The 27,784-nt window shown below is 39.7% G+C and overlaps 1 protein-coding gene across 1 annotated transcript in view; it reads right to left on the reverse strand.

Moving 5' to 3' along the window:
- Window positions 1-11,522: 11,522 nt before the first annotated feature.
- Window positions 11,523-27,784, reverse strand: part of AK9 (adenylate kinase 9) — a 107,335-nt gene continuing 91,073 nt past the window's right edge. Inside the window, exons 31-39 of the mRNA XM_029943204.1 lie at window positions 25,074-25,275; window positions 22,984-23,130; window positions 22,657-22,877; window positions 18,137-18,333; window positions 16,419-16,588; window positions 16,110-16,208; window positions 14,119-14,221; window positions 12,668-12,782; window positions 11,523-12,249 (exon numbers count right to left, since the gene is read on the reverse strand). Coding sequence (XP_029799064.1) covers window positions 12,047-12,249; window positions 12,668-12,782; window positions 14,119-14,221; window positions 16,110-16,208; window positions 16,419-16,588; window positions 18,137-18,333; window positions 22,657-22,877; window positions 22,984-23,130; window positions 25,074-25,275 — 1,457 coding nt within the window. The 3' untranslated portion in view covers window positions 11,523-12,046. The remainder of the gene's footprint in view (window positions 12,250-12,667; window positions 12,783-14,118; window positions 14,222-16,109; window positions 16,209-16,418; window positions 16,589-18,136; window positions 18,334-22,656; window positions 22,878-22,983; window positions 23,131-25,073; window positions 25,276-27,784) is intronic.

Genomic DNA, 27,784 nt, shown 5'->3' on the forward strand with positions numbered 1-27,784 from the left:
CGGCACCTTAATTAGTTTTGTCTCTTCCCAGATGCCTAAGCTCGCGTTAAGGTCTCCAATGTGCGAGGAGTGAATGAAATCGCCTTTACATTCAGTACCATTATCATCATTGTCATCATGTAATGCTAATAATTATTATAATGTGCCTCTTAATTATTTTTCACATTTGTCTTCTCCATTTCCTTTCTGCTTACAGTACCTAGTCTAAGGGAGTGAAGAGAGGCGCCCTGGCTAGAGGACAGATCTGAGTACTGAGTGATCATGGGTGGATTGCTTATCCTCTCAATCTTGTTTACCTTACCTGTAAAATGGAGGTGTTAACACTAGTGTCAGCTAGGTTGGGTAAACAAGATTAGGTAGGTAATGAATTTAGTGTCTGGCTTAATTCATATCTATTATGATTAAAATTGTCATTATGTTACTCAGACCAGCCTGGCTTGTTTAAAATTTTACTAGTTTGTATCACAGCCCCTTCTCTGAGGTGTTCTCTTTGTCCTGAATTGCCTCTAAACCCCAGGGTTTGTGGGGGTCCAGGTAGGATGAGGTGCTCTGCCTGACTTCTACATCAGCAGAAAAAGGAGTCAGTCTGAGGACCAGCTGCCCCATTACTTCTCGCTGTCACAGAACTGCAGGAAAAACACTGCTCCTACGGAGGCCCTGAGTCCAACAGCCAAAGATACCTCAGGGCCCAGTTTAGCCAGACGCTCTCACGGCCTGTTTTAGTCCCTGATCCCTATAGCTACAACTCTGTAAAAGGAGGTGGTCTGGGGGGGGATCTTCCAGTGTCTGCCACTCATCACAGAGACTTTGTTTAGGTTCCATATCGATTTTTCTTGAGATATTTATTGTTCTTTTTGGTTATGGCCAGTTCTACCTTCAGCAGATCTTCACCAATTATTCATCTGACAAACATTTCTTCAGTGCCTATTAAGTGCCAGGCTCCGTGTCAGGTGCTGGGCATACAGCAACAAGGCCCTTGCCCTCATGAGGCTTACATTCTACTAAGAGGAAAAAGGACAAAAATACAAGTAAACACATTGTTGGCTCTTTCCCTCCTGGAGCAAGTCACTGAGAGTGAAATCCATGGACCCAAACGGAGATGGTGAATAGGTTTTATTTTAGTTCGGCTGAACGGTCCCTCCGGAGTGTTGGCAAGTCCTCAGGAGAGAGCACCGCTGAACAGGAGCTCAGGGTTTTTAAGGGCTTTGGCAAGACAAAATAAGTAATCAATCATAGTTTACAGCCTTCTGTAGTTGTCAATCACATTTTGATACACAAACGTTTTTGTCTTAGGAGAAATTTGAAGTGACCAATCATAGGTCCCAAGAGGAGGCGAAGCAGGTGCACAGAAGCAAGAACTTTGTGGCTAAAGGGTGGGATCTAGCAACAGTATCTTAGAAAACAAGTTAACCTTTCAGTTATAATTTATTGGTTATATCTTATGACTTCCAGAGCAAGAATACCAATTGTTCATGAGGATTTTTTAGAGTTTGCTTTGCTGGAACCTTTTATAAGAAATATCCAGGTTGAAATTTTAGTAGCCTCTCCAGGCCAGAAGCCAAGCCAAGAACCTTTCATCAGACAGGCCTGCAATACCTGTTGAATTGGGCCAATTCCTCTTCCCGAGGTTCCCAACATATATTGAGGTTCCTGCACCTGCTAGGAAGTGACCTTCTTTACTCACCTGGGGAGGCTGCTGGGAACTCTGTAAGCAAGGTATCCAGCCAACATTTCCATGAGGCTTTATGGCTCTATGTTTCATAAAGTCAATGTTAGTTCCTTAAAGTAGTCTGGTCATATCTGAGTCTATGCATGACTCTTAAATATGACATTCCAGTCAAAGCCTTGGTAAAATAACCAGTATTTCCAATGGTGTCCCGCTACAAAATGAACAGATTCTTATTGAACTTATGCAAACAATTGTAATTGCCATTAAAGAAGGAATATTCACTGGGAGTTTTTGAATTTCAGAGGGCTTAGGTAGAGTGAAAAGATAAATGCTTCAGCTTACAAACAAATACTTTATGACATTTCTGTATATCATAGATATCTTAAGAGAAAGTTTTAAAAAAAAATCTGGATAAGCAAATATTAGAGAACCAGCAATATTTTTAACAAGAGTCACAAAACTATAATTTTCTTCAGTTCATTTAGTCTCATGTTTCTAATTCTTGTTCAGTTTGAATGCAGCTTTTTAGCTCTGGAAATTTTTACCCATTTTAGTATTAATTTTAAAGATGTCAAGTACCTGCATTTGTCCCAAAAGTTTTCTTTATAACTCTCTTTGAAGAAGAAACATGCAGAAATGGACATTGTTAAAGATCTGATGAGAGTTCATTATGATGTAGTTGACAAATTCAGTTACTTTTATGACACAAAACTCTTTAATCAGAATATTAAGTACTGACCTTATACCAAAACAGAAGACTTTTTATTTTAATTCGGTCTTACAACATAATATAACTTCAGAAAGCGTTATGCTTTATAAGGACTGATGGTGAAGACTGGCAGGGAAAGTGAAGTTAGTAGGGTGACATTGAGCTGAGGTCTAAATGATATGGAGCTATCTTTTATATAAAGATCAGGAATAAGAATGTTCCAGGTAAGGGAAAAGCAAACATAAAGGCTCTGAGACTGGAAATGAGTTTACTACTATTGAGAGTCAGAAAAGCTTGTGTGCCTGGAGCACAGTCAATGAGGGGGTAGGATGGCAGGAGATGACTGGAAGCAAGGTTGTCAGATTTTGCCAATAAAAACATAGGACATCCAGCAAAACTTGAGTTTCAGGTAAACAATGAATAATACAGCATGGGACATTCTTATACTAAAAAAATAATATGATCATCTGAAATTCAAATTTAATTGAGCACCCTGTGTTTTATCTGACAATTTTCATTGGAAAGTATGTCTGATTCTGACAATATGGGAAGTTAAATTATGAAAGCCTTTTATGAACGTTATGAAAAATAGTTCAACTATAGGATAGCCAGAAATGACAACAGAAAATGTATAACAGAGCTTAAAAGAAAGTTAGGGGCCAAAAATAGGGGAAATTGAAATAAGCGTAGCAAATGGCTTCCTTGGAACCATGGAAATCGTTGTTTTAATTTCCCTAATGACATTGTGTGGAGCATATTTTCATGTGCGTATTTTCCATCTGCATATATTCTCTGGTGAATTCAGGTCTGTTGCTCATTTTTAGACTGGGTTTTTCATTTTCTTATTGAGTTTTAAGAGTTCTTTGTATATTTTGAATAATAGTCTTTAATCACATACATATTTTTGCAAGTATTTTCTCCTGGTCTGTGGTTTATCTTCTCATTATTTTTTTTCTTTTTTTAAAGTTTATTTATTTACTTTGAGAGAGAGAGAGACAGAGAGACAGAGAGAGAGCGAGCAGGGGAGAAGCAGAAAGAGAGAGAGAGTCTGAAGTAGGTGTCCCACTGTCAGAGCAAAGCCCAATGCAGGGCTCTATCTCATGAATTGTGAGATCATGACCTGGGCCAAAATCAAGCATTGGATGCTTAACTAACTGAGCCACCCAGGCACCCCTATCTTCTCATTTTCTTGACAGAGTCTTTGCAGAGCAGAAGTTTTTCATTTTAATAAGCCCAGCTTATCAATCATTTCTTTCATGGATCATGCCTTTGGTGTTGTATGTAAAACGTCATTGCCATACTCAGGGTCATCTAGGTTTGTTCCCATGTTATCTTCTAGGAATTTTATAGTTTTGCATTTTACATTTTGATCTGTGATCCATTTTGAGATTATTTTGTGAAGGGTGTAAAGTCTGTGTCTAGATTCATTTTTTTCCATGTGGATGTCCATTTGTTCCAGCACCATTTGTTGGAAAGATTATCTTTGTTCTAGTGTATTATCTTTGCTCCTTTATCAAAGATCAGTTGACTATATATAATTATGTGGGATCTCTTTTTTGTTCTGCTGATCTATTTTTATATTCTTTTGACAATACCATACTGTCTTGATTACTGTAGCCTTGTAATAAGTCTTGAAGTTGGGTGGTGCCAGTCCTCTGACTTTGCTATTTTCCTTTAATGTTATGCTGGCTCTTCTGGGTCTTTTGTCTCTCCACATAAACTTTAGAATCCACTGCTTAGTATCCATAAAATAACTTCCTGAAATTTTGATTTGGATTGCACTGAATATACAGATCAAGTTGGGAAGAACTGTCATCTTGACAACATTGTCTTAGTATTCATGAACATGGAATTTCTCTTTATTTATTTAGTCCTTTGATTTCATTCAATAGAGTTTTGAAGTTATCTTCATATAGATATTGTACATATTTTGCTAGACTTACACATAAGTATTTGATTTGGATGCTAATATAAGTGGTGTTGTGTTTTCAAATTCATATTTCATTTGTTCATTGTTGGCATATATGAAAGTGACTGACTTTTATGTACTAACATTGTATACTGCAACTTTGCTATAATCACCTATTAATTCCAGGTTTTTTGTTGTTATTGTTGGTTCTTTTGTGTTTTCTATGTAGATGATCATGTCATCTGTGAACAAAGACAATTTTGTTTCTTCCTTCTCAATCAATCTTTCATTTCTTTTTCTTTTATTAGTACACTAGTTAGGACTTTCAGTATAATGTTGAAAAAGAGTGGTAAGAGGGAACAACCTTACTTTATTTTTTATCTTAGTGGAGGAGCTTCTATTTTCTCACCATTACAAATGGTAGAAGCTGCAGTTTATAATAAATGATCTTTATCAAGTTGATGTTGTCTTTTATTCCTAGTTCACTGAGAGTTTCTATTATGGATGAGTGTTGGATTTTTTTAATGTCTTTCCTCCGTCTATTTATATGACCATATGTTTTTTTTTCTTTAATCTGTTAATGTGGTGGATTACACTAACTGAATTTTGAATGTTGAACCAGCCTTACATACCTGGGATAAATTCCACTTGGTTGCAGTATATAATTTTTTTTTATACTTATTGGATTCAATTTGCTAATATTTTGTTGAGGGCTTTTACATCCACATTCATGAGAGATATTGGTCTGTAGTTTTCTTATTTTCTAATGTCGTTGTGTGGTTTTGGCAGTAGGGTATTAGGGTAGTGGTACATAGAATGAATTAGGAAATAGCCTTCTGCCTCTATCTTCTGAGATTATAGGGAAGTGATATAATTTTTTCCTTAAATGTTTAATAGAATTTACCAGTGAACCATCTGGGCCTGGTGCTTCCTATTTTGATTCAATTTTTAAAATAGATATAGCCTATTGAGATTGTCTACTTCTATTTTTTATATATCATGAGGACAAAATCAAAACAATTTAAGACAAACAAAAATTGAAAACATTAATCCCCCCAAAACCTCTATTATAGGAAGGGGAAATAAGCCTACAAGGAAAGTCTGAGATGTAAGACAGTGCTGACAGACCAAAAAACAAAACAAAACAAAACAAAAAACAAACCCCCCCCCACAAAAAACAAAAAACAAAAAACAGCAAACATGAGGGAAATTAAACATGATTATGAAAGAAAATGTTTAATTTGGATAAGAAAATATCTGAAATATTGAATAAAATAGCATTTAAGATGGCAAGCTGGTGAATAGTAGTAAATGTTTTAAGGACAGAAATAGTGATTTCCTTCAGACTAAGTGTGCATGTTAAGAGTAGTGACAGCTACTCAGTGGATAGAAATAGAGTGCATACCTTTGAAAACTTTAGAAGAGACATGGAATTGAAATGTTCTAGTTGATCCAAAAGGAGGAAACAGATTAAAAAGAATGGAGAAGATGTTGAAAAGTTATGCAGAACTAGGTTATGCAAGGTGTTCTATGCTATATGAGCCAGAGTTCTCCACGTAAACAAAACCGAGGGGATATATAGAGAGATTTACATTGATTAAAAGGAAATGGCTCAAAGATTATGGAGGCTGGGAAGTCTGCAATCACAGTGTCAGCTGACAAGCTTGAGATCCGGAAGACTTGACAGTGCAAAGGAAGTCTGAAGGCAAACTGCTGGGGAATTCTCTCTTACTCACACAGGCTGCCCTTTGTGTTCTATTCGGGCCTTAAACTAATTAGATAAGGCCCACCCACGTTATGGCGGGCAATCTTCTTAGTTTAGTTCACTGATTTACATTTGAATCTCATCCAAAACTACCCTCCAAGTTGACATATACAATTAACCACACATATGACTGGATTTTATTTCAATTGAATTGGGAAGCCATAGGAAGATTTTTAAAAGGGAATGATGGAATCTGATCTATTTATTTAAAGACTGCTCTAGGTGCTAGATGGAGGCAGGTCTTAGAGGACTAGGAACAGAAGCATGGAAAGTCAATGAGAGCAGTACAAAATCTGAGAAGAGCCCAGCCTCATGGAGATAGTCTTCAATAGGACTTGCTGAGAGAGTAGATGTGAGGAGTGAAAAAAGAATACAATACAGGTTCATCCCTAGGTCTGGACCAAATCAACTGAGTGTACAGTGTTACCATTAACTAATCTGAGAGAAAACTGGAGAAAGAGAAGTTGGGTGAATAGCAAGTACAGGGTGGACATTTTAAATTTCAGATGTCAGCTAGATAACCAAGTAAAGATAGACAGTAGGCAGATGTTGAGAAGAGTCTGGAGTTCAGAGGTGAGAGCAGAATTTGAGATATTAATATTAATATTGGAGTTATCAGGTATAGATTATAAACTATTATAAGATCACTTACAGAGTAAATATTGATAGATAAGAGGCTATCCAGGTTTTTTTTTCCTCTTTCCTCTCCAAATTCAATCTCCACCCCTTTTCCCCATCTTTAGGCCCTGGAAGCTGCAAGGACTAACTACAACAAAGCCCAGTATCTACTGGCTTCTGGGTGAATTGGGTCAATGGAGAACCCAGCAGGAGTTTAAAGGAAGGAGAAGGTCATGATCGTCTAGCAATTAGAGGTTGGTAGAAGTCCTTTGTTGTTATGAAGGGCATCAAAACATCCTTGCAGGCTGTGATGGTTGATTGTAGCAGGCAGAAACTATAGTCCAAAGTTTATGTCTTAAATGGATTTGAGGGGAACAGAAGAGTAATTGACATTGTTCAGTGCCAGCAGGGCATCTTTATAGGGACCATAGAGCACTTTGCTGAGATTTTGATGTGTACTGATACACTAATTCAGTAGTGCTCCAGTTTCAAGGCCCCATTCTCCTGCATCTCATAGAGGTGGGACGTGTACCTGTTTACATTTTTATTTCCTACCCTAGACTGGGAGAGTTTCTTATAAGTACACACATGCTTGTATAGACTGAGTAATCTTCAACATGCTTGGCTCACAGGTTTGGTAAATACACATGTTTATTTATTCCTGGAATGTCTTTCACCGTGTGGTTAGAATCTCAATTTTTGTTTTTCCTCTGTTTTAAACCTGCCTTGATTCTAAAAAGTTGATTTAATTCAAAGGTTACCCCTCTAAGACTTCTTCCCAGAACCACCAATAATTAAGGGCTTTCAGGCTTTGTAGATATACCTCTAGTCAGGCCTTCATTTGTAAAAACAAAACCAAAGATGAAACAAAAAATCACTGAACACTAGCCAGAGGCATGCATCTGTAAAATCTCTGATTTCTTTCTCTGTTCTGAACTTCTTCCCCTTCACCACCAAATTTATAAAAACTTTTAATAAATGAATTGAGAATAAATGAAATATACATAATAAAATGTTTTTATTATTATTTTTAATGTTTATTCATTTTTGAGAGAGAGAGAAAAAGAGAGAGAGCGCCCACACATGTGTGCAGCACACCCACACCCCCCCCAACACACGTGGGGAGGCGCAGAGACTTAGACACAGAATCGGAAGCAGGCTCCAGGCTCGGAGCTGTGAGCACAGAGCCGGATGTGGGGCTTGAACTCACTAACCATGAGATCATGACCCAATCTGAAGTCTGATGTTCAACTAAGCCACCTAGGTGCCCCAAGATAAAATGTTTTAAAACAACAGTATTTAGTACTTCGAGTTTTGATGAATTTAAAATCACAGCTCGTATCATGTCCCTAAATGAATTCTAGAAACATTAAAGAATTAAATACAAACACACACATGTAAGCACACACCCAGTGGAAGAAAACGGATTAGAATATTTATTAAATTTTTTAAGGTAGAAGAACTTCTAGAGCTTAGAAAAATATTCAGTATCATAAAAGAAAGATGAACAGGTTTTACTTTGATTAAAAAATAGTATTTATTTACTGCAAATATGAAGGATTGACGTATATATTACATAAAAAGCTCATGCAAAACAATTAAAAAAATACCCAGTGAGTACATTTCCTCATGAAAGAGGAAATGTAACTGGTGACTGACATCTGTAAGAATGTCCAGTGTTGCTATTAATTCGAATAAAAGCAACAAGGGTCTGCTTTTCACGCACTTATTCTTACGAGCCACAATTCCTATCAGTAAATTCCTTCCAAAATGACTACGGCTATACTTGCTGCTTCCTAGAGTGCCCAAGGTACCGATTTTATTACTCCTTTACTATCATTTGGCATTATCTTCTTCATTTTTTTAATTCATGCCCTTTCACCTAGTACGTTTATTTCCCAGAATTTGTATCAGGCTAATAATCCCAAATATGGGGGGAAAGCACAGCAGTTTTTAATATAGTGTCACAGCACACAGTCTAACACCAGGAGTGATCAAGTATAGTATATTTACTTGATGGATCTGACTGGAACCATTAAGAAAAAGAAAGGAAAGGAAGCACAAGATCTTTTCCTTATTTCCCACACTTTATTTACTGTAGTTATGTTATTTTTTTGTCTTAAGGTCTGTCAAACGGGCACTGCCTCGGCCTTGGCCTGAAGCGCTAAGTTGAGGGTGGTAACCTTGAGGATGAGAGTTGTTTTTTAATTAAAAAACATTTCTTCAATGTTTACTTATTTTGAGAGAGAGTCAGAGGATGAGTGGGGGAGGGGCAGAGAGGGAGGGAGACACAAAATCTGAAGCAGGCTCCAGGCTCTGAGCTAGCTGTCAGCACAGAGCCCAATATGGAGCTTGAACCCACCAACCATGAGATCATGACCCGAGCTGAAGCCGGACGCTTAGCTAACTGAGTGGCTCAGGCGCCCTGAGGATGGAGTTCTGAGCCCATGTGAACACCGTGGGCTGGTCTCCCCCTCCTACTGCTTAACTCAGGGAAAAAGTTCAGGGACTCTGAATATCCGGAATATTCTTTCCCCACATTCAGGGCACTGGTTGATGGAAGATTTATCACAATATGAAAACATAATTTCTGAACAAAAGGAGGATTTTAATAACATGTCTTAAAATGATGCATGCTCTCCATTTTCATGGCAGAAATGCAATTCTCCCTTCTTGGGACACAGACTCCTGGATCTAACTTGCTAGAAGAACAACTTGCAAACATTGTAGGTGGTGTGTAAGTACACGAAGGGGTGGAGCCAGGGAGCTCTGGAGCTCCAGGGAGAAGATTTTTCTGAGTTTCCTATAATATTTTTATACTCTAAAGTATACACATATGCACACACACACACACACACACACGTGAGTGTACAAAAGAGTCAGGCCAGTGAAAGGCCCTAGGAACACTGACTGACACCATGATAGTGACTTCCAAGTTGTCCTCAAAGTGTAGGAGGTGGAAGGGAATAGCAAGGATCTGGGGCAGGCTGAATCTGGATTCTACTACTCATGCAATCTTAGTTAAGAACATCTTCTCCCATGTATAAGTGCAATGTGAAAAGAATTCAATGAGATAATGTATGTAAAGCCAGTAGCACACCATCTGACTCGTAAGGAACAGCCTGGAACTGGTAGCCCTGTATGTAGTTATTCTAAATAGGGTGCACGTGAGTGTAGGGACCTAGAGTGTCCAGAGCTGTAGGCTGCCTGAGAAAATTTGATTCCCCCCGCCCTGCCCAGTGCTCCTATCTGCTGTACTGCATTATACAGATTTACTCAGAAGACCCTGTGGAGAAAGGGATGACAAGGGAGAATCACGTGCCCCTTGGTCCCTGACTTGCTCAGAGACTAAGCTTCTCTCTCCTCAGGAGAGAAGGGGCATTCAACCCACTTCTGTGCAGAACTCAGCAGCTCCAGAAAAAAAGATGAGGAATTAGACTACCTTTGGGTTTATAGAGTTCTTATAGAGCCATATCAGAGAACATCTACCAGAGATAGATGGCAGATGTCCAGTGGGTGTGGACTTGCTCTGGAGCCTGTGAGAGGCTCTCTGGAGGCCCCAAGAAATGCTTGGGGGCACTTTGCAGGGGTTGCTGCCTGTCATAAAGGTGAGGACACTGAAACAATAAAGTTGGTTTTAATTGCTAGAGGAAACTCCTTATACCATAGGCTGAGGAAGATTGAAGACATCAGTATCTGGTTAAGAATCCAAGAGTTCCCCTTCACCACGGAAGGGTGGCAAATTGCAGGTGTTAAGAACTAGGAAGGGAAGAAGGGTGGGTGGGGCCTTACATTGCCAGCAAAACTTGGTAGCTGCTGACAGCTCCCATTCTCCTGAAAAAGTATAGATTCATCTATGGGTATATCAGCAATAGTTCAAAGGCTTTGGGGATTCTTCTAAACTTTTACAATAGTTTCTAGCTTTTGTTTAAACATATTTTATTATAAAAATATACAAAAAATATACAGAACAGCCTTCTAGTTTTTAACATTTTTGAAGTTATAGGGATAAAGACAACATGGATGAATCTGAAGGACATTATACTAAGTGAAATACGCCAGAGAAAGACAAATACTGTATGGCATCATATATATGGAATCCAAAAAACCCAAAAAGGTCAAGCTCATAGAAGCAGAGAGTAGAATGGTGGTTGCCAAGGGCTGGGGGGCGGGGGGGGGTAGGGTGAGAAATGGGGAGATATTGGTCAAAAGGTACAAACTTTCAATTACTAAACGAATAAGTTCTGAGGATCTAGTGTACAGTGTGGGACTACAGCTAATAGAACTGGATTGTATACTTAAATTTTGCTAACAGTGTGGCCCTTAAGAGTTCTTGCTATATACACATAGAGACACACACAAAGTAGGTGAGGAGATGGAGGAGTCAGTTAACTTGATTGTGGGACATATTTCACGATGTATACCTATATCAAAATCACCATGTTAAACACTTTAAATATATGTAATTTTGTCAATTATACATTAATAAAGCTGGAAAAAAGGAACTAAATCACTCATTTTAGAGATTAAGAAACAAAGGCCTGGAGAAACTGAGGTTACTGAGATCTACCTATGATTACACAGTTAAGCATTGTATTTTTTATTTTTTGAACAGCCAATCTTGATATTTCATATCTGAGATTTCTTATACTATGGCTAAAAAATTGATAATCTTATTTTTAAAATCTCATTCAAATATAATCTAGTAAGTTTTCCTCTAACATACTTCTAGGTTAATGTCACATGATATGACTCTAGATTTCATCATTCTCAAAACTGCAGGTGATTTCTAATTACAAAATAATGTATAAAGCTTGTTTCTTGAATCCTTAAGAAAAAAAAGAGGCAGCCATTTAGTTACCCCAAATGCATTTATTTTGTTGGGAAAATGATAAAGTGTCCTATGTTTACGAAGTTTACAAACAACTCTTTAGTTTACAAACAACTCTTTATGTTGAAAGTGTAACCAATGTTTCTATTTTATTTATATCAATGTTAATTTCATTTCAAAGCTTTCTAACACTTACTGAGCAATTTTCTCTAACAGGGACTGAAAATGTTAAAAAGGAATTGAGCAATAGATTTATTAAGTAAAGTGAGTTACTTATTCTAAGTGGAATAATTGTTTTATAAATCAGGAATGTTCAGGCAAAGCACAATAATTTGTAAATTGTGTTAAGACTTATGCTTTTAGAGCAAGGAGCATTGGTTTTTGGCCAGTAGCACTGTGAGTCCATCTGAGGGCTGGTTAGCCCTGGCATGTCACTCATAAGGGAAAAAGCACAGCAGAGAGGGCCAGAGTTTCAACCTATTTCCTTCTATCCCTTCCAAATAAGTCTTGATGTTCAGATAACTGGTTGCAGTTACCCAAGGAAGCTATCCATTAACTGGGTCGATATTTTTAAGAGAGAGAAAGGTCTGTAATTTATGATCAAAGTCAATGGCTCTAAACTGAGGTTCCTTGTACTTTTTGGTCATTTTGGCACCCAGGTATGAAATGAGTTCACATCTCTCCAAAAATTGGTCCATCTTCTTCTTATACTTTCTTCTTGTATATTCAGAACCGTTGGGATTGAAGGCTGTAGAAAATGTCACAGAACTGTGAATGTTTTCTATTAGGATAGTGAATCATTAAATTAAAAAGAAAGAGAACTGTGTGTGTGAGACGGTGGCACAGCTATAGCTGAGAAGATATCCAAATCCCACGGAAGATTTAGGGATTATTCCATTTTAGACCGTAATTGCCTCTATTCACCTTTCTCTATGGCACGGATTATCGAGAGCCGATTAGATTACTTGTAATCCTTGCTTTAAAAACTAGAAACTCAATTTTGATATTTTCATTAAAATATTCACTATACACACACACACACACACACACACACACACACACACACACACCAATGCAGACAACTGATCCAGCTCAACAAGCCTATCATGTATACTACAATTAATGTTAAATTAGTGCCAAGTAGCATATCATTAAAGAAGACATACCTTTTAGGTGAAATGCTATAAATAGCAGTGCAGATCTCTTTACACTTAAGAAGGGGAATTTGGGCTTTAAGCATCCTGCTGCACTCATTGCTTTAATCAGTGAAGTTGCGACACCCTGCACAGAAGGAACAATGTAAATCATGTGTATATTTGAGTTTGGTTTCTTTTCTTAGTGGCAAATAGATAAAGAGGCTATTCTTTGCCTCAAATAGCCTCCGGGGGTTGGGGATGGGGCTTACAAAGGTGGTTAGATGCTCACTTAACCAACAGGAAAGGAACACAAAGTACTTCTCATTAGAAAGAATGAAAATTACAAATTGGCTGAATGTCAGGAAGGTGATGGATACATGGGCTTCACCACACAATTCTATTTTTATATTAGACATTTTTCATAACAAAACGTTAAAGATGAAAGAAAGGGTCCCTGGGCTCTGAATTGTCTTGGCCTATTTTCTACTTTCATTGCCAGAGCTGGCCAGATGGCCTCTGCTATGGGGACCCCTGACCACCTGGCAAGGACCAGAGACCACAGTTGTCGCTGCAGTAAAAATTCTGGAGCCCTGAGTAGGCAGAGAAGATGTGAGGTCCTCCTGATGAAATGTGGCCTTCTATGAGAAGGCTCACCATCTAGGCAAGTCAAACAAATTAAGTGGTTAAGAATTTGTGAAAAAGGTATGAAATTATGCCCCAGGCATTAATTTTGTAGAATTACAAAATTTTTTTTAACATTTATTTTTGAGAAACAGAGGGAGACAGATCATGAGAATGGGAGGGGCAGAGAAAGAGGGACACACAGAATCAGAAGCAGGCTCCAGGCTCTGAGCTGCCAGCACAGTAGCTCAAACCCACGAACTGTGAGATCATGACCTGAGCCAAAGTCAGATGCTCAACTGACTGAGCCACCCAGGCGCCCCTAGAAGTTTTTTTTTAAAAAAATCTTTTAAAATAGTGGTTGATTGATTACTGATGGCTTTTATTCTGTTTAAAAAGAATTATATTTAGATAAGTAAAATGTGACTTGAGTAGTATTTGGAGCCATTTGCCCCTAGTTTGGGGACAAAATATGACTTTAGTGGTTTTGCTATGGTGCTTTTGCAACTCAACACTTTTGAGCAGTGACTAAACCTCTCAGAGACTGAAGCTGCACATTGCACATTTAAAAATAAGAAAATTTAAAATAAGAATCTAACCACAAGTCAACTGTGAATGGTTTCATGACAGTCTACTCTCTCTCTTCAGTTTACTGCAGATATTTGGGAATTAGCTACAGAACCAAGGGTTTTTCTCACTTCTTATTTTCACACCCACCCATAAACAAAATAGGTTAAGAATGGATTTACAGCTTAAAATCAGAAAACCCTGCCTTCAGTTTCATTGTTACCAAAATAAAAACTGTTAAAAGAGACCACTGTTCTCTACTAATATATGAACACAGACAACCGTGTAACAACCTGTTCCAGATATCCAGGCAAAGGAAGACTTGTGAGATGTATGGGCTCCTTTAACGGGGGCAGTTTGTACGGAAGCTTCTGATCCCAGTATCTCTGTGGCAACCTAAGAAACAAAGTTCATCAGATGGGTGCCCGCACATGCACTCATCATGAGCGCATAGGAATGTGGATGTACAAGAGCCGACTAGACATACAGCTCCAAGGCTGGTTTTCTCCACTGGGGGGAATGTGACAAGGGAGAAGGTCCCCTCCCCTGGATGTAGGTGCCGTGTCACAAGGAGAAGCCATCTGAATGGCACTTCCTCAAATGCTCACCACTTCCTCTCTCCGTGGGGGGAGCCTACCCTGACGTAAGAGCTGTCTCTGCCCTCTCCACGGGACTTTGGATCCCCTCTGGCCTCTCTCCAGGTTTCTGTAGCACAGTCATTTCTCTCTCCCTCTCCCCTTTGGCATTTCCTTCTCTATTGGATCTTTCCCATCCATCCGCTCATACCCTCCCCATTGGAAAAAAAAAAAACAAGGAAAAAGAAAAACCACTTCACTTCATCAGTCCTCTATTACTTCTAGCAACCACTGTCTTTTCTTTTTAAACTTCTTCAAACAGTGAGCTTTAGAAGAGATCATGAATGACTGCACAAATTCCACATGGTATTTTCAGACTACTATGTGATCTGATCCACATCGAATTTTTAGAAATTTGTATCAGAATTTTAAAAAAGCAAAAAAATAAATAAAAAGAAATTTGGTTTCCAACTTCTTGTGAAACACAGAAATGGGCAGCCGCTGCTCCCTTCACTTGGGGCACGGACGGTCCAAGTTACAGCATGCAACCATGTCCATGGCCTCACTTCCAGCCTGCTGCCCTCAGGCACTTCACCCTCTTGGCTGCTGTAGGCATCTGTGTGTAAACTCTGGACTAGGCAAGGTCTTTATTTCCTCACCTCGCATCCTCTCTGCGGCACGCTGCACTTGGCTTCCACTCACCTCCCTCCACTGAAACCATTCTTGCCAGGATCACCAATGACCTGTTCTAACCTAAATCTGACACACTTTTCAGCTTTTGTCTTGTGTGACCTCTAGGCAGCACTTAAACTTGGTGGCCACTCACCACTCCCCTCCCCTCCTCCCTAGAGCCTCCCCAGCCTGGCTCTCCTTCGCCTCTCAGTAGGTTCTTCTTCATTCTCCTTACAAGCTCTTCTCACATTTGTGTGTTGGTGTTTCTCAGGGTTGGTTGGTCAGAAGCCCACTGCTCTGCCCACACTAGTCTTCCTGGGTGACCTCGAACATGCTGCATTATTCTGGACAGGATCATCCCAGGAGCCGCCGCACTGGCATTCCCGCCTCCAAACCATTATCAACACTCCAGTGATGGTCTTTCTCCAAAGCAAATTTGATTATAACACTCAAAAACAGTCAATGTATTCATACTGCCGTTTGTATCAAGTCTCAATGATGTATGGTGATTTTACTTGACCTTCTACGTTCTGGTCCTGTTCCCCATCTCCAGATTCACCACTCCAACCTCTTCCTCCCCACATCATGTCTAGCCATGGTGAATTTCTTGGCAGTTCTGTGATTCCTCTGGGCCAGGTTTGTTTGTAGTTCTCTCTGCTTGGAATCTGTCCCTCTTTCCCTCCACCTGCCCAATTCCCACTCCTCATTCAGGCCTCACTCCAACAGACAATTCAGTCAGAATTTTGGGCTACACTTTTCCAGAACTCCTGGCATTTCCCCCACCCTAAATGCCATCACATTCTTTGTTAACAATATGTAAAGTCTATCTTACCCCAGAGATTCAGGCTTTGGGACAGCACGGACCAGTTCTTATTCATCATTATACATGCATGTATTCATGTATATATGCATGCATGCATGCATGTATGTATATGTGTGTCTATACATAAAATATATATTTATGCACACACACACACAAGCGTGGTGCACTGAATATAGAAGATGGTCAATACGTATAACTTAGTGAATGGTCTCACCTCAAAAATTTCTCGAGTTTTTCTTTACTTTCACAAATATATATACGATCACGGTATTCTAAAGCACAGTTAATGTTACCAGGTACTAGGGCCTCATATCTGAAAAACAAACCAAAAAAAACTTGTATAATTAATATACAGTATTGTGTAAGCAAAATGTCATAAATGTTTTATTTTCTTCAAGGAAGAAATAGAATATTTTCCAGTTAAATAATAGTGGTCTTTCGACCAAAACGTTAAGATTGTTATAGGAACTACCTGTTCTGAGAAGAGATATCACCCTAAACCCCCATGGGGGTGAGGACCTGCCTGTGATCTCCATCCTGATAGGTCACTGGACAGTAGCCCTGGAGCTCTGCACATTTAGGGAATCGGCTCTTCAGCTCCGACAGCGTCAGCTTTTTGGGGATCATGTCGGCAGGTGGTAGCGGATGAGGTGCTAATGGAGGCACATACAATTCTGGGTTCTTCAAAAATTTCTAAAGAAAATGATGACAGCAGTAAGACGGTTTAAAACAGGAGGCTCCGACCGTCAAATCCACCGAGGCTCTCCTGCCACTCTCCATTTTCAGCAGTAAACCATCGGAGAGCCACTCTCTGCATCACAGTAACTCCTCCCCTGATGCAAAGATCCTTGTAGTAAGGCTCTGAAGTGATGACATCTAAGATCTCTCTCCTGATCTCACTCTCACTCACTCACTCACATATGAAACATTTATTGAGCTCGTACTACATGCCAGGCACCAGAGGGTACACAGCCGCTGCTGGCCTGTCTCCCTGCTCAGCAGTGTAATTAACTACTTGGGTGCTGTTGGGCAGGACAGTTAACTCTCTAGCTTCAGTTAGCACTCTGTAAAATGGAGGCTGCAGGCCAGATACATGATCTCCAATGTCACTTCCAGTTTTCCAACTCTGTGATTGCCATTTAAATGCTCAGGAAGAAAGAAATGTCTCCTTAATAAAGTAATTTTTAAAAATTCTAATTATTCAGGGGAAAGTAAAATGTTCAGAGGCATCTGATTGGTTTTCAGCTATCAACCTTTATCTCAACAAATTACAGACATAATATTAGAACAGATTTGTATTCTGTTGCATTAAACAGAAATGTAAGGAATACAGGGAACTCTAGTGATGAAGAAGTTTCCACTGACTGTGACTTCCCTTGTGTACTCTAGGACCTGAAGCCCTTAACTGCCCACCTTTTTTTCTTTTTTCACAGTGTACGGACATATTTAATGATGGTTCCCTATACAGAAGCTATGACAACTCCCCACAGACACTTGGGCATTTCAGGAAGAAGCAGACTATCGGGACTGTGAGGACCTTGCAATCACCAGGAACAAGACAAGATCCTTCAGGGGCTGACTTGAACTCGCTGAGACTGACTGAGCGCCGGCCGAGGCAGAAGCAGCTGCCACGGGAGAGGGCAGGGAAGGCTGCCACGGAGGGGGTGCAGAGCGCGCCCTTCTTCGCAGTGGTCAGATTTCAGAGCACAGGACATACTGCATTTGTTTCTCCTTCTTAGAGAGGATGTGCTGTCGAAGGGCTTGCTGTAGAGACCGATGCACCTCTAGAGCAGTATGTTTTGTGTCCTTTCTTGGCAACCTGACCTGATTGGGAAATATCTCCTGGATGGAGAGTAACTTACTCTTTCAAAGGTGGTTTAAAATATACTGTTTATTCACAACCATGAATAACCATAACCACAACCATAACCACCTGCGGGCTGAGTCCTGATGCTCAGCAACCCCACCACTAGGGGGAGTTGCTGTTGGGTCTCTCCACCGTTTAAGCTGAGGGCCCCTCACTGAACTTGAACCTCTATTTTGTGCCAAAATGTACCTTGGGGTGCAGTCTCATGATTAGCCTCTGAGGTGCTTGTTCTTAGAGTCATAGGATCCAGTGATGGGGCTCCTGGTCCCCAGTTCCTGGGTGTTCCCAGCTGCACCCACCCCTTCCTATTTGATGAATTCTGAGATAGACATTTTCTTTCCCTAGGAATTATTCGGAGTTAGGAACAAACTTACATTCAGATTTTCCCGAGAACTCATTTTATAATAGTGACCTCTGAACTCTGCTGCAAATTCCAGTGACTCAGTTACAGAGCAATCAGCGAGCTCATCTGATTCTGCCAGGCTGACAGGGCAAAACTGTCCAAACTCCCCCAGGCGAGAAATCAGTTCTTGCGGTGTAATACATAACTTGTCGATGCAGGCAGCTTTTCCTATTAGTAACAGATTAATTATGATTATATACGTATATATATTCATAGAAAACACAGTGATTTAGGAAGTTGAAATAGTTGCAATCACACATGCATTATTCAAATGCATACACATTGTAAAATTCCAAATAATAGAGTAAAAACTAAAAGTTCCTCTTCACACCTTCATCCTCTCAATTCATCGTCCCTCCTGAGAGTAACCACTGTTGAGTTTGTATCTCTTGCAGATTTTTTTTCTATACACTTGCATATACACATTTATTTTTTGCATATAGTATGCATATGCCACTATACCATAAACATTATTCTGCAACTTGCTTTTATCAGTTATGGTCTTTGACATCTTTCCATATCAGTTTATATGATTTACCTAATTTCTTTTAATTGATGCATAGTATTCCATTGTATAAATATACGTATAGTTTAGTCATTTATCTGTTGATGAATGTTTGGTTGTTTTTAATTCTTAGCTATTATAAATTATATATATATTATAAAGCATATATATATGTGTGTGTGGATATATATGCATACTTACACACACACACAGACATATATTTGCTACATATTTAAAATTCTTCCATGGGGTAGACTTCAAAAGCACAAATACTTTGTTGGCGTGATGCTACTGACACAAAGCTCCCATGTGTTCAGATGAGAAGGAAGAAACATTATCTAGAAGTGATTAGGTTTACCCTGAAGAATCTATTTTTTTAATGTTTATTTATTTTTGAGAGAGAGAGAGACAGAGCATGAGAGGGGGAGGGGAAGAGAGTGGGAGAGACACAGAATCTGAAGCAGGATCCAGGCTCTGAGCTGTCAATACAGGGCCTCAGACGGGGCTCAAACCCATGAACCATGAGATCATGACCTGAGTGGAAGTTGGATGCTTAATCAACTGAGCCACCCCGACAACCCAAAAGAGTCTATTTTATTTTAATTAAAAAAAATCTTTTAATGTTTACTTATTTTTGAGAGACAGAGCACAAGAGAGGGGGGTGTGTAAAGAGAGAGGGAGACACAGAATCCAAAGCAGGCTCCAGGCTCTGAGCTCTCAGCACAGGCCCGACATGGGGTTTGAACTAGATTCTCTCCTAGAGACTTCAGAGCGAGTATGGCCCTGATTTTGAGCTTCTAGCCTTTAGTACTGTGACAGAATAAATTTCTGTTGTTGAAGCCACCCAGTTTGTGGCCCTTCATCACAGCAGGCTTGGGAAACTAAAACAATTACAAAATATTGCTGGCATTCTTTCTTGCCTTCTCAGCTTGTTCACTTGATAAGACGAGCTGCCAGGTTGGAAAGGACTATATGGGAAGGAACTGAAGGTGGTCACTGGCCAACAGCCAGCAAGGAACGGAGGTCCTCAACCCACCAAGCCTCAAGGAACAAAATCTTGTCAACAATACATGAATGAATGTGGTAATAGATTCTTTCTCAGTTCTCTGTCTTCAATGAGACAATAATCCTAGACAATACCTAGATTAGGATTGTGAAAGACCTTTAAGCAGAGAATCCAGTTACACTGTGCCTGGATTCCCGACCTACAGAAATTGTGCGTGTGTGTGTGTGTGTGTGTGTGTGTGTGTGTGTGTGATTTTATGCTGTGAAGTTTTAAAATAATTTGTTACGCAGCAATAAATAAACTGATAGACTATTTACCTGTTGCTTACGATACAGATGAAAAGGCTAAGCCCTAATATTCCTTCCCTACAAAGACTATTAAACTATTATAATCCTACAGTGTCATAATATTATTCTAAAGTGTATAGTACTATGGTATAATAATATATTACATTATTAAAGCATATAGTATTACATAGTTCTATAATGTTATCCATATGGTATTACAGTACTACAATCCTAGATTGCTCTTTAGCTCTGATGCACTTAACCTCACCAATGCTGACAAGTTTAGTGACAGGGTAATTTAGAATCACATGACTACTAGTCCTAAAAGATACTCAAGTATCTCTTCTTCTGATTTGGGGGTATTCTTGATGACATCTGGCAATAACTATATATCTTATTCTGATGTAATAAGCATGCGGAGGAGTCTCTTTAATCTTCTAGCCCTGACCTTGCTGCAGGTCATTAGAGGCCAAACCTTGGCCCCCTGATAGGAGAGGATCTTTTGAAAAGCATATAAAGGAAATGTGGAATGAAAAAAGAAGTCAAAACTAATTTTAAATAATCAGGTACAGGGAGATTATTAGGTGGAAATTGAAGCAGGAGATTAATAGGGTAGACTTCAATCAGATTAAACTATTCAAGGCAGAGGCATGTATATATGGAATAATAAAGTAGACACCATGGTGCTCCATCCAGACCCCTCTCCAGGGCGGACACAGCCATCCCCAGATGCCGGCAACATCAGTGCTGATGGGTCACAGACGCGCTGGGAATTGCCCGTCTGTCACAGGCGAACCCCTCCCAGACTGATCTGTGGTCAGTGGCAGGCCAATGGAGGGAGATCGAACCTGGGTCCTCCCCTCATTTTGGGGAACTCTGAAGGCCCATCCTGGCTCCAGAGCTCCCCTATACGCTGAGGCTTCTGTTTACACCACACAGCAGGGCAGTTTCTCCCTCCATCCAATTCCATTGCCCTCACTCCCCACCACTGTTATTTCCTGATTAGGGTTGCCAGATAAAACACAGGATGCTCAGGGAGTTTAAATTTCAAATGAACAATGACAAGTATTTAGTATTAGAGTATTACAATATTTGGGACATATTTACACTAAAAAATTATTCATTATTGATCTGAAATCTAAATGTAACTGGGCATTCTGTATTTTAGTTTGCTGAATCTGGCAACTCAGATCCTGAGAATAGATTCTGATTAAGCTTCTGGACACAACTTAATCTTTTTTTCTTTTTTTAAATTTTTTAATGTTTTATTTATTTTTGATACAGAGAGAGACAGAGCATGAGAGGGGGAGGGGCATAGAGAGAAGGAGGCACGGAACACGAAGCAGGCTCCAGGCTCTGAGCTAGCTGTCAGCACAGAGCCCGACGCAGGGCTCGAACCCACGAACGTGAGATCTGACCTGAGCCGAAGTCCGAGGCTCAACCGACTGAGCCACCCAGGCGCCCTGGACACAACTTAATCTTGACTCTGTTTCCAGGGAACCCAATCTAAGGCAAGGAGGGTGAAATAGGGGAACAGAAATGAATAAGACACAATTTTTGCTTTCAGTCTTCGGCGGAGGGTTTCACTAGTGTGGTGCTAGCCAAAACGTTTTGCAAGTAGGTTTCTCACAACTCAATTTTTTCTTCCCTTGTACTTGTCATGCCGTGTAATTGTCAGGGGAAAACAAGTTCATGGTCTGCAGAAAAACAGGAACTAGGCACACTGGTTATACCCAAATAATGAAGCAAATCAAGACTAAATGACACAGAAGCCTCACTGCATTTTTCCTCGTATGAGATTCTCTCAGTCATGTCGCTCTCGCACCTCATTACATCTTCTCTGCTGTCCCAAAGTTGAACAGTCACTAACCAAGTGTCTCGACACATTCTTCAGAGTCATCACTCTTTTTATCTCAGATATAGATACCTTTCCTTTTTTTCTGTGTATTTTTAGAGAAAAATCAAGAAACTTAAAGGAATGTATTTTCTCCCATGGATTCCAAATATATATTAAAAGGCATTTTATGCTCACATTTGATTTTTTTATAGATTCAACATTTATATAATACCATGATGGATATAAATACTAAAAGTAACTTTAATTCTTTTTTTTAAATCGTTTTTAACGTTTTATTTATTTTTGATACAGAGAGAGACAGAGGGGAGGGGCAGAGAGAGAAGGAGACACAGAACCGGAAGCAGGTTCCAGGCTCTGAGCTAGCTGTCAGCACAGAGCCTGACGCGGGGCTCGAACCCACGAACGTGAGATCTGACCTGAGCCGAAGCCAGAGGCTTAACCGACTGAGCCACCCAGGCGCCCTAAAAGTAACTTTAATTCTAGATTCATAAACAAAAGTTTGCCAAGTGTCATTTCACAGACCACTGCTCTCCTCTAACTAGCATTCCTGAAACTTCTTACATGGCATCCCAAACACCATAAACTCTTCTAGTGAGAGGCTGTGTATTACTTTTATGTGCTAGGTTCACACAGGAACTCAATAAATGAGAGCCCGAGTAGTGGCAGTCATTTATTAGAGCAGTTTACATGCTCCAGTAATTGGATAGTACCACATACTTAAAATACTGGTTAAGATTGTGGGAACAAATGCTCAAACTGAATGAATTATGATAACAAGCCAGGCAGTGTAGGCTTTACATGACTATTTTATTTTAATAACTAGGTGTTTTCTTACCTGCTTTTATTCTTTCCAGGTATGTCTGCATATATTTATTCACCATTTGAAGTTTCTTAATGACTTCATTCCATACCCACCATTTGCTGTGAAATCCATCAATCACATACCAGTTCTGATGTTGTTCTTGATAATATTGTCTAATCTCATCAATATTTTTGCGATGTTTTGAGTTTTTGATTGCTATAATCTGTGTGCTATTGTGCACTGGATAAGGCAAACTAATAGAGAAACAGAATGAATGGAAAAAAGCTGTTAAAAACATACTTTTTTTTTTTTGATGATTAAAGTTCATTCCCTTCTCATTGCTTTTATCACACACATTACCTTGGTTCCTTTTTTTTTTCCAGGAACAATCTTTTGAAAATCTCCTTGGAAGGCACATCCAACTCAAAGATGACCATGGGGATGATTGACCTGGTTTCCAGGAGGCTCATCTGATACTTAGTCACAGGGTAGCCATCGATGACAACCCTAACAAGGAAGAATGTGAAAATAATTCCAGATTTCTTTTATCTCATACCTTCTTTCTTGTATTCTAGAACCAGTCTATCTCTTTAGGAGTAGCCTTCTGCTCTTCCTTGTGTAACTTGATTTATCGTCTTTGTACTTTATCCTCTTTATCTCTGTTTTTTTAACTTTAGTCAGCCCAAGAGCCAGGTGTAGGGCAGCAAACATACAGACACAGCCTCTGAAATTGTACACAGAGTGAGGCTTTGACAGAATTCAAGATAACACACATATTACCTTGAATACTATGTTGTTCAATTGGTGTGATTATTTTAAAAAATGGAACAGTGGAAAGAGTATAGGTTTCAGAGGCAGACAGATTTAGATTTGAGACATAGCTTGACCTCTCTGAGTCCCAGTTTGTAGTAAAATAGGGGAGATGGTACTTAACCCTTAGAGTTGTCTTCACGACTTACTGATCTAGTATGTGAAGCAACTAGAACAGGTCTTGGCACAATGAATAGTATCCTAGTAAGAGATTCAGGAAGTATGGGAAAACAATTGTGGTCTAAGCTTGCTTTTATAATAAAGTTTGTGGGGAGGCCAGGGAGTGGGAGTTGGTGAGAGTGGCCCTGTGATGTCTGGGAGAGAATGTTCCATCAGGACCCATCACGCCTCTGAGCAGAAATAACAGAGAATTTAAATTAGTTCAACAGTCTGAGATACTGAGAGTATTACTACCAAGCTGAGATGAGGAATAAAGGCTCTCCACAAATTCTGGGAGGAGGGACCCCCAAGGTCAGAAAGCTCCCTGTGGGGTGAGCACAGGCTGGGCCCGCTGGCTGGTGCTCATCAGGAAGGGGCTGGTTTGGAGGAGGTCCCGGGACCCCCTCACTCAGTGCTCACTGGCCAAGTCTCTAGGCAGTAGCTCTAAGTTCCATGACAGAGAGGCTATGAGTTAATGTAGCCAGGCAAACCTAACAGAGAACATTATGGGAGTGCCATTGGTGGTTTTGGGGTTTTTAATGGAAAGTAGCTCGCTTTCTTTGCTTGTGAAAGGTTGCTTGAGTGGCCCTCAGGATTAGAAACAGGGTTACGGTGATTGGGCAGTCACTGTCCCCGGTGTTAAGATGAAATAAAATGTTTGTGACTCAGCATTGTATTCACTGAGATCCCTTGTATGCAAAGCTAAACGCCAGGGAGGAGGTAACTCAGTTTGTGTAAGTCCCAGGGCTTTCTCTGGGGGGAAATCTGACACCCCACAATCTGCTCTTCCATAACTGAAATTAAGAGAACTGTCCAAGGACTTGGTTAAAGAGCAGGGGCAGGGAAGTGCATAAAGGCTCCTACTGTGAGACAACCTTGAGTAAAGTGGGGGATTCTAGGTCCCTGACCTGGGCTCATGAGCCAGGCATTAGGTTGCCTGGCTTTTAGAACTCGGTGTGACCAGTGGCTGTGTTGGGGAAGTAATGGCTGAGCACAGGAGTGTAAACTGAAGACAGAGCTCAGAAAGGGGCTTTCTGGACCAGATGCGGCATTAGGGGAGGGGCGCTGCCACCCGTGCAGAGAGCCGGGTCAGTGCGAGGCCATCTCTATTAGACCAGTACCATTGGGGGGACAGGGGGAGGGCCACTCCTCCATCATCCCATGGGGCAGTGAGAAGGTCTCCTGGGCTCTGGAAGGCACACTGGCCTTCTTCGTTGGCAGTGCAAGGCCAGAAACCTTGCGACAATACAGAGATTGCTACAGGGAATGAAATGGCCAGTTTGCTATTCTAGCATGGAAGTATTCAAGCCAAGTTTTAGCCTGACAGAAAATTACAATATATAACCATGTAGGTGCCTAAGCTTTGAGAAGTAGATATCACCCTTTACAGGAGCTTTAAACCTTATTTAAGAGAAGTGTTTTAAATTCTGTGAGTTTTTTCTGGAAAGATTTCACTCCCTCCCCACCCCACTCCCACTTACCCTGCAGTATTACATATACTTTCCATCAGAGATATTTCTAAGGCTTGAATAGCCAGCTCATCAGGTGCTGTCATCCCTTTGTGAAGATGCCAGTTTAACATGAGTGCCAGCTCTGTTTCTGGTTGGCTGTTTAATACATAACGCATTGCCTCTCCTATTGACAAACGCTTTAAGCCATATTCACTTGAAATTTTTTCAGCAACTGAAAAAGATGAAAACTTTAAATTTGCTCTGTTTTACCAACTCATTAGCCAACCTTATTTTTAATTTCTGGTTAAATGACATCCACAGTGAACTAATCTTCACATTCCCCAAAGAAATTATGAAAGTTAAAATTATTACATTTTATTGAACTAACACTGTCAAAGGTTAATCATTGTTAACACTTCAGGCACGTGGCTGATGGGTCTGCTTAATGAGCCAAATCTGTGGGGTTTTTTTTCCATAACCAAACCAACATTTAAGTGTTTTCTTCCTTCTGCACAAGATAGCAAAATTTTCATGAGCTTTACACGGCATCATATGTGTACTATTAATATTTGGAATTATGTCCAAAATAATAATCTAATGCTTCTCTGTCACCAGATGGTACCATTTCCTCATCTATCCATTTGTGGGATCCATGCTGCAATCAGAATAGCATATCCCTACACAGTTAGGTCTCAGTTAATCCTATAGGAAATCATTTTTAAAAGTTATAAAGGCATATCTGACATTTTAATAGTAGTTTATTACTCACAAGGCAATTTTTCTTCTGTGGCTTTATTTGATATTTTCAACCATTCCATCAGATAGACAGAATGGATACTGAAATTCTAATTTTATAGATGAGAGGACTGATGCCCACTAAAATGGAATAATATGTCTAAGGTCACAAAGATGTTTCCATTAGTTGAAAGAAAATTCACTTTGACTTCTGCTTCTCCTAAATGAGACCATAGGCAATGGCTTCCAGTAACTATTAAATGCAGGTATGCTCTGTAATGGTCTATATACCCTGTCTCATCATGTCTGGGGAGAGCAGAGTATAGAGGACACTGAGAAAGCCTATCCTATCTCATGGGGAATGCAGATTAACTGACCACAGTTAGGGCCACCCCAAATGGAAGCCCTTGCAAGAGCCACAGAGCCCTTAATCTTAGCTTTGCCACAAAGCTGGGATCAGACCTACTTTTTTTAAAGTTCTAATAATAATAAGACTTTTGTAATTTGATATCTTGTTAAAGGTTCACCTCTGTTTCAACAAAGAAATGGGAAATCAAAACAGTATGGTATTAACACAAAAACAGACACACAGATCAATAGAATAGAATGGAGAACCCAGATATAAACCTGGGTATATATGATCAATTAATTTTTGACAAAGAAAAGAAGAATACACAATGGGGAAAAGACAGTTTTCAATAAATGGTGTTGTGAAAACTGGACAGCTACATTCAAAAGAATAAAACTGTATTACTTACACCGTACACAAAATTAAACTCAAATGGATTAAAGACCTAAATGTAAGATGTGGAACCATAAAACTCATAAAAGAAAATATAGACAGCAATCTCTTGGACTTTGGCCATAGCAATATTTTTCTGTGCTTTGCCCAAGGAAACAAAAGCACAAAGAAACTATTGGAACTACATCAAACTAAAAAGGTTTTGCAAAGTGAAGGAAGTGACTAATAAAACAAAAAGGCAACCTACTAAATTGGATATATCCATTAAGGGGCTAATTTCCAAAACATATTAAGAGCTCAGCTAGTAATACTACAACTCAACTAATAATAATAAATACCAAAAACCAAATAGTTTGATTTTAAAAAATGAGAAGACCTGAAAAGACATTTTTCCAAAGAAGACATAGAGATGACCAATAGACACATGAAAAGATACTAAACATCACTCATCATCAGGAAAATGATACTCAAAACTACAATGAGATATTACTTTATACCAGTCAGAATGGCTAGTATCACAAGACAAGAAACAAGTGTTGGTGAGGATGTGGAAAAAAGGGAACCTTAGTACTCTGTTAATAGGAATATAAATTGGTGCAGCCACTGTGGAAAGTAGTATGGAGGTTCCTCAAGAAATTAAAAATAGAAATACCATACAATTCAATAACACCACTGCTGGGTATTTACCCAAAGAAAACAAAAACACTAATTTGAAAAGATATATGCACCCCTATGTTTACTGCAGCATTATTTTTTTTTAAACAGTTTGTCAAATTGGTTTCCATACAACACCCAGTGTTCTTCTCCACAGATGCCCTCCTCCATCACCACCACCTCTTTTCCCCCCTCCCCCTTCCCCTTCAACTCTCAGTTCGTTTTCAGTATTCAGTAGTCTCTCAAGTTTTGCATCCCTCTCTCTCCCCAACTCTCTTTCCCTCTTCTCCTCCCCCTGGTCCTCCATTAGGTTTCTCCTGTTCTCCTGTTAGACCTATGAGTGCAAACATATGGTATCTGTCCTTCTCTGCCTGACTTATTTCGCTTAGCATGACACCCTCGAGGTCCGTCCACTTTCCTACAAATGGCCGGATTTCATTCATTCTCATTGTCATGTAATACTCCATTGCGTATATATACCACATCTTCTTGATCCACTCATCCGGTGATGGACATTTAGGCTCTTTCCATGTTTTGGCTATTGTTGACAGTGCTGCTATGAACATTGGGGTACATGTGCTCCTATGCATAAGCACTTCTGTATCCCTTG

Source organism: Suricata suricatta, chromosome 7 (genome assembly GCF_006229205.1).
Source record: "Suricata suricatta isolate VVHF042 chromosome 7, meerkat_22Aug2017_6uvM2_HiC, whole genome shotgun sequence".
NCBI lineage: Eukaryota > Metazoa > Chordata > Mammalia > Carnivora > Herpestidae > Suricata > Suricata suricatta.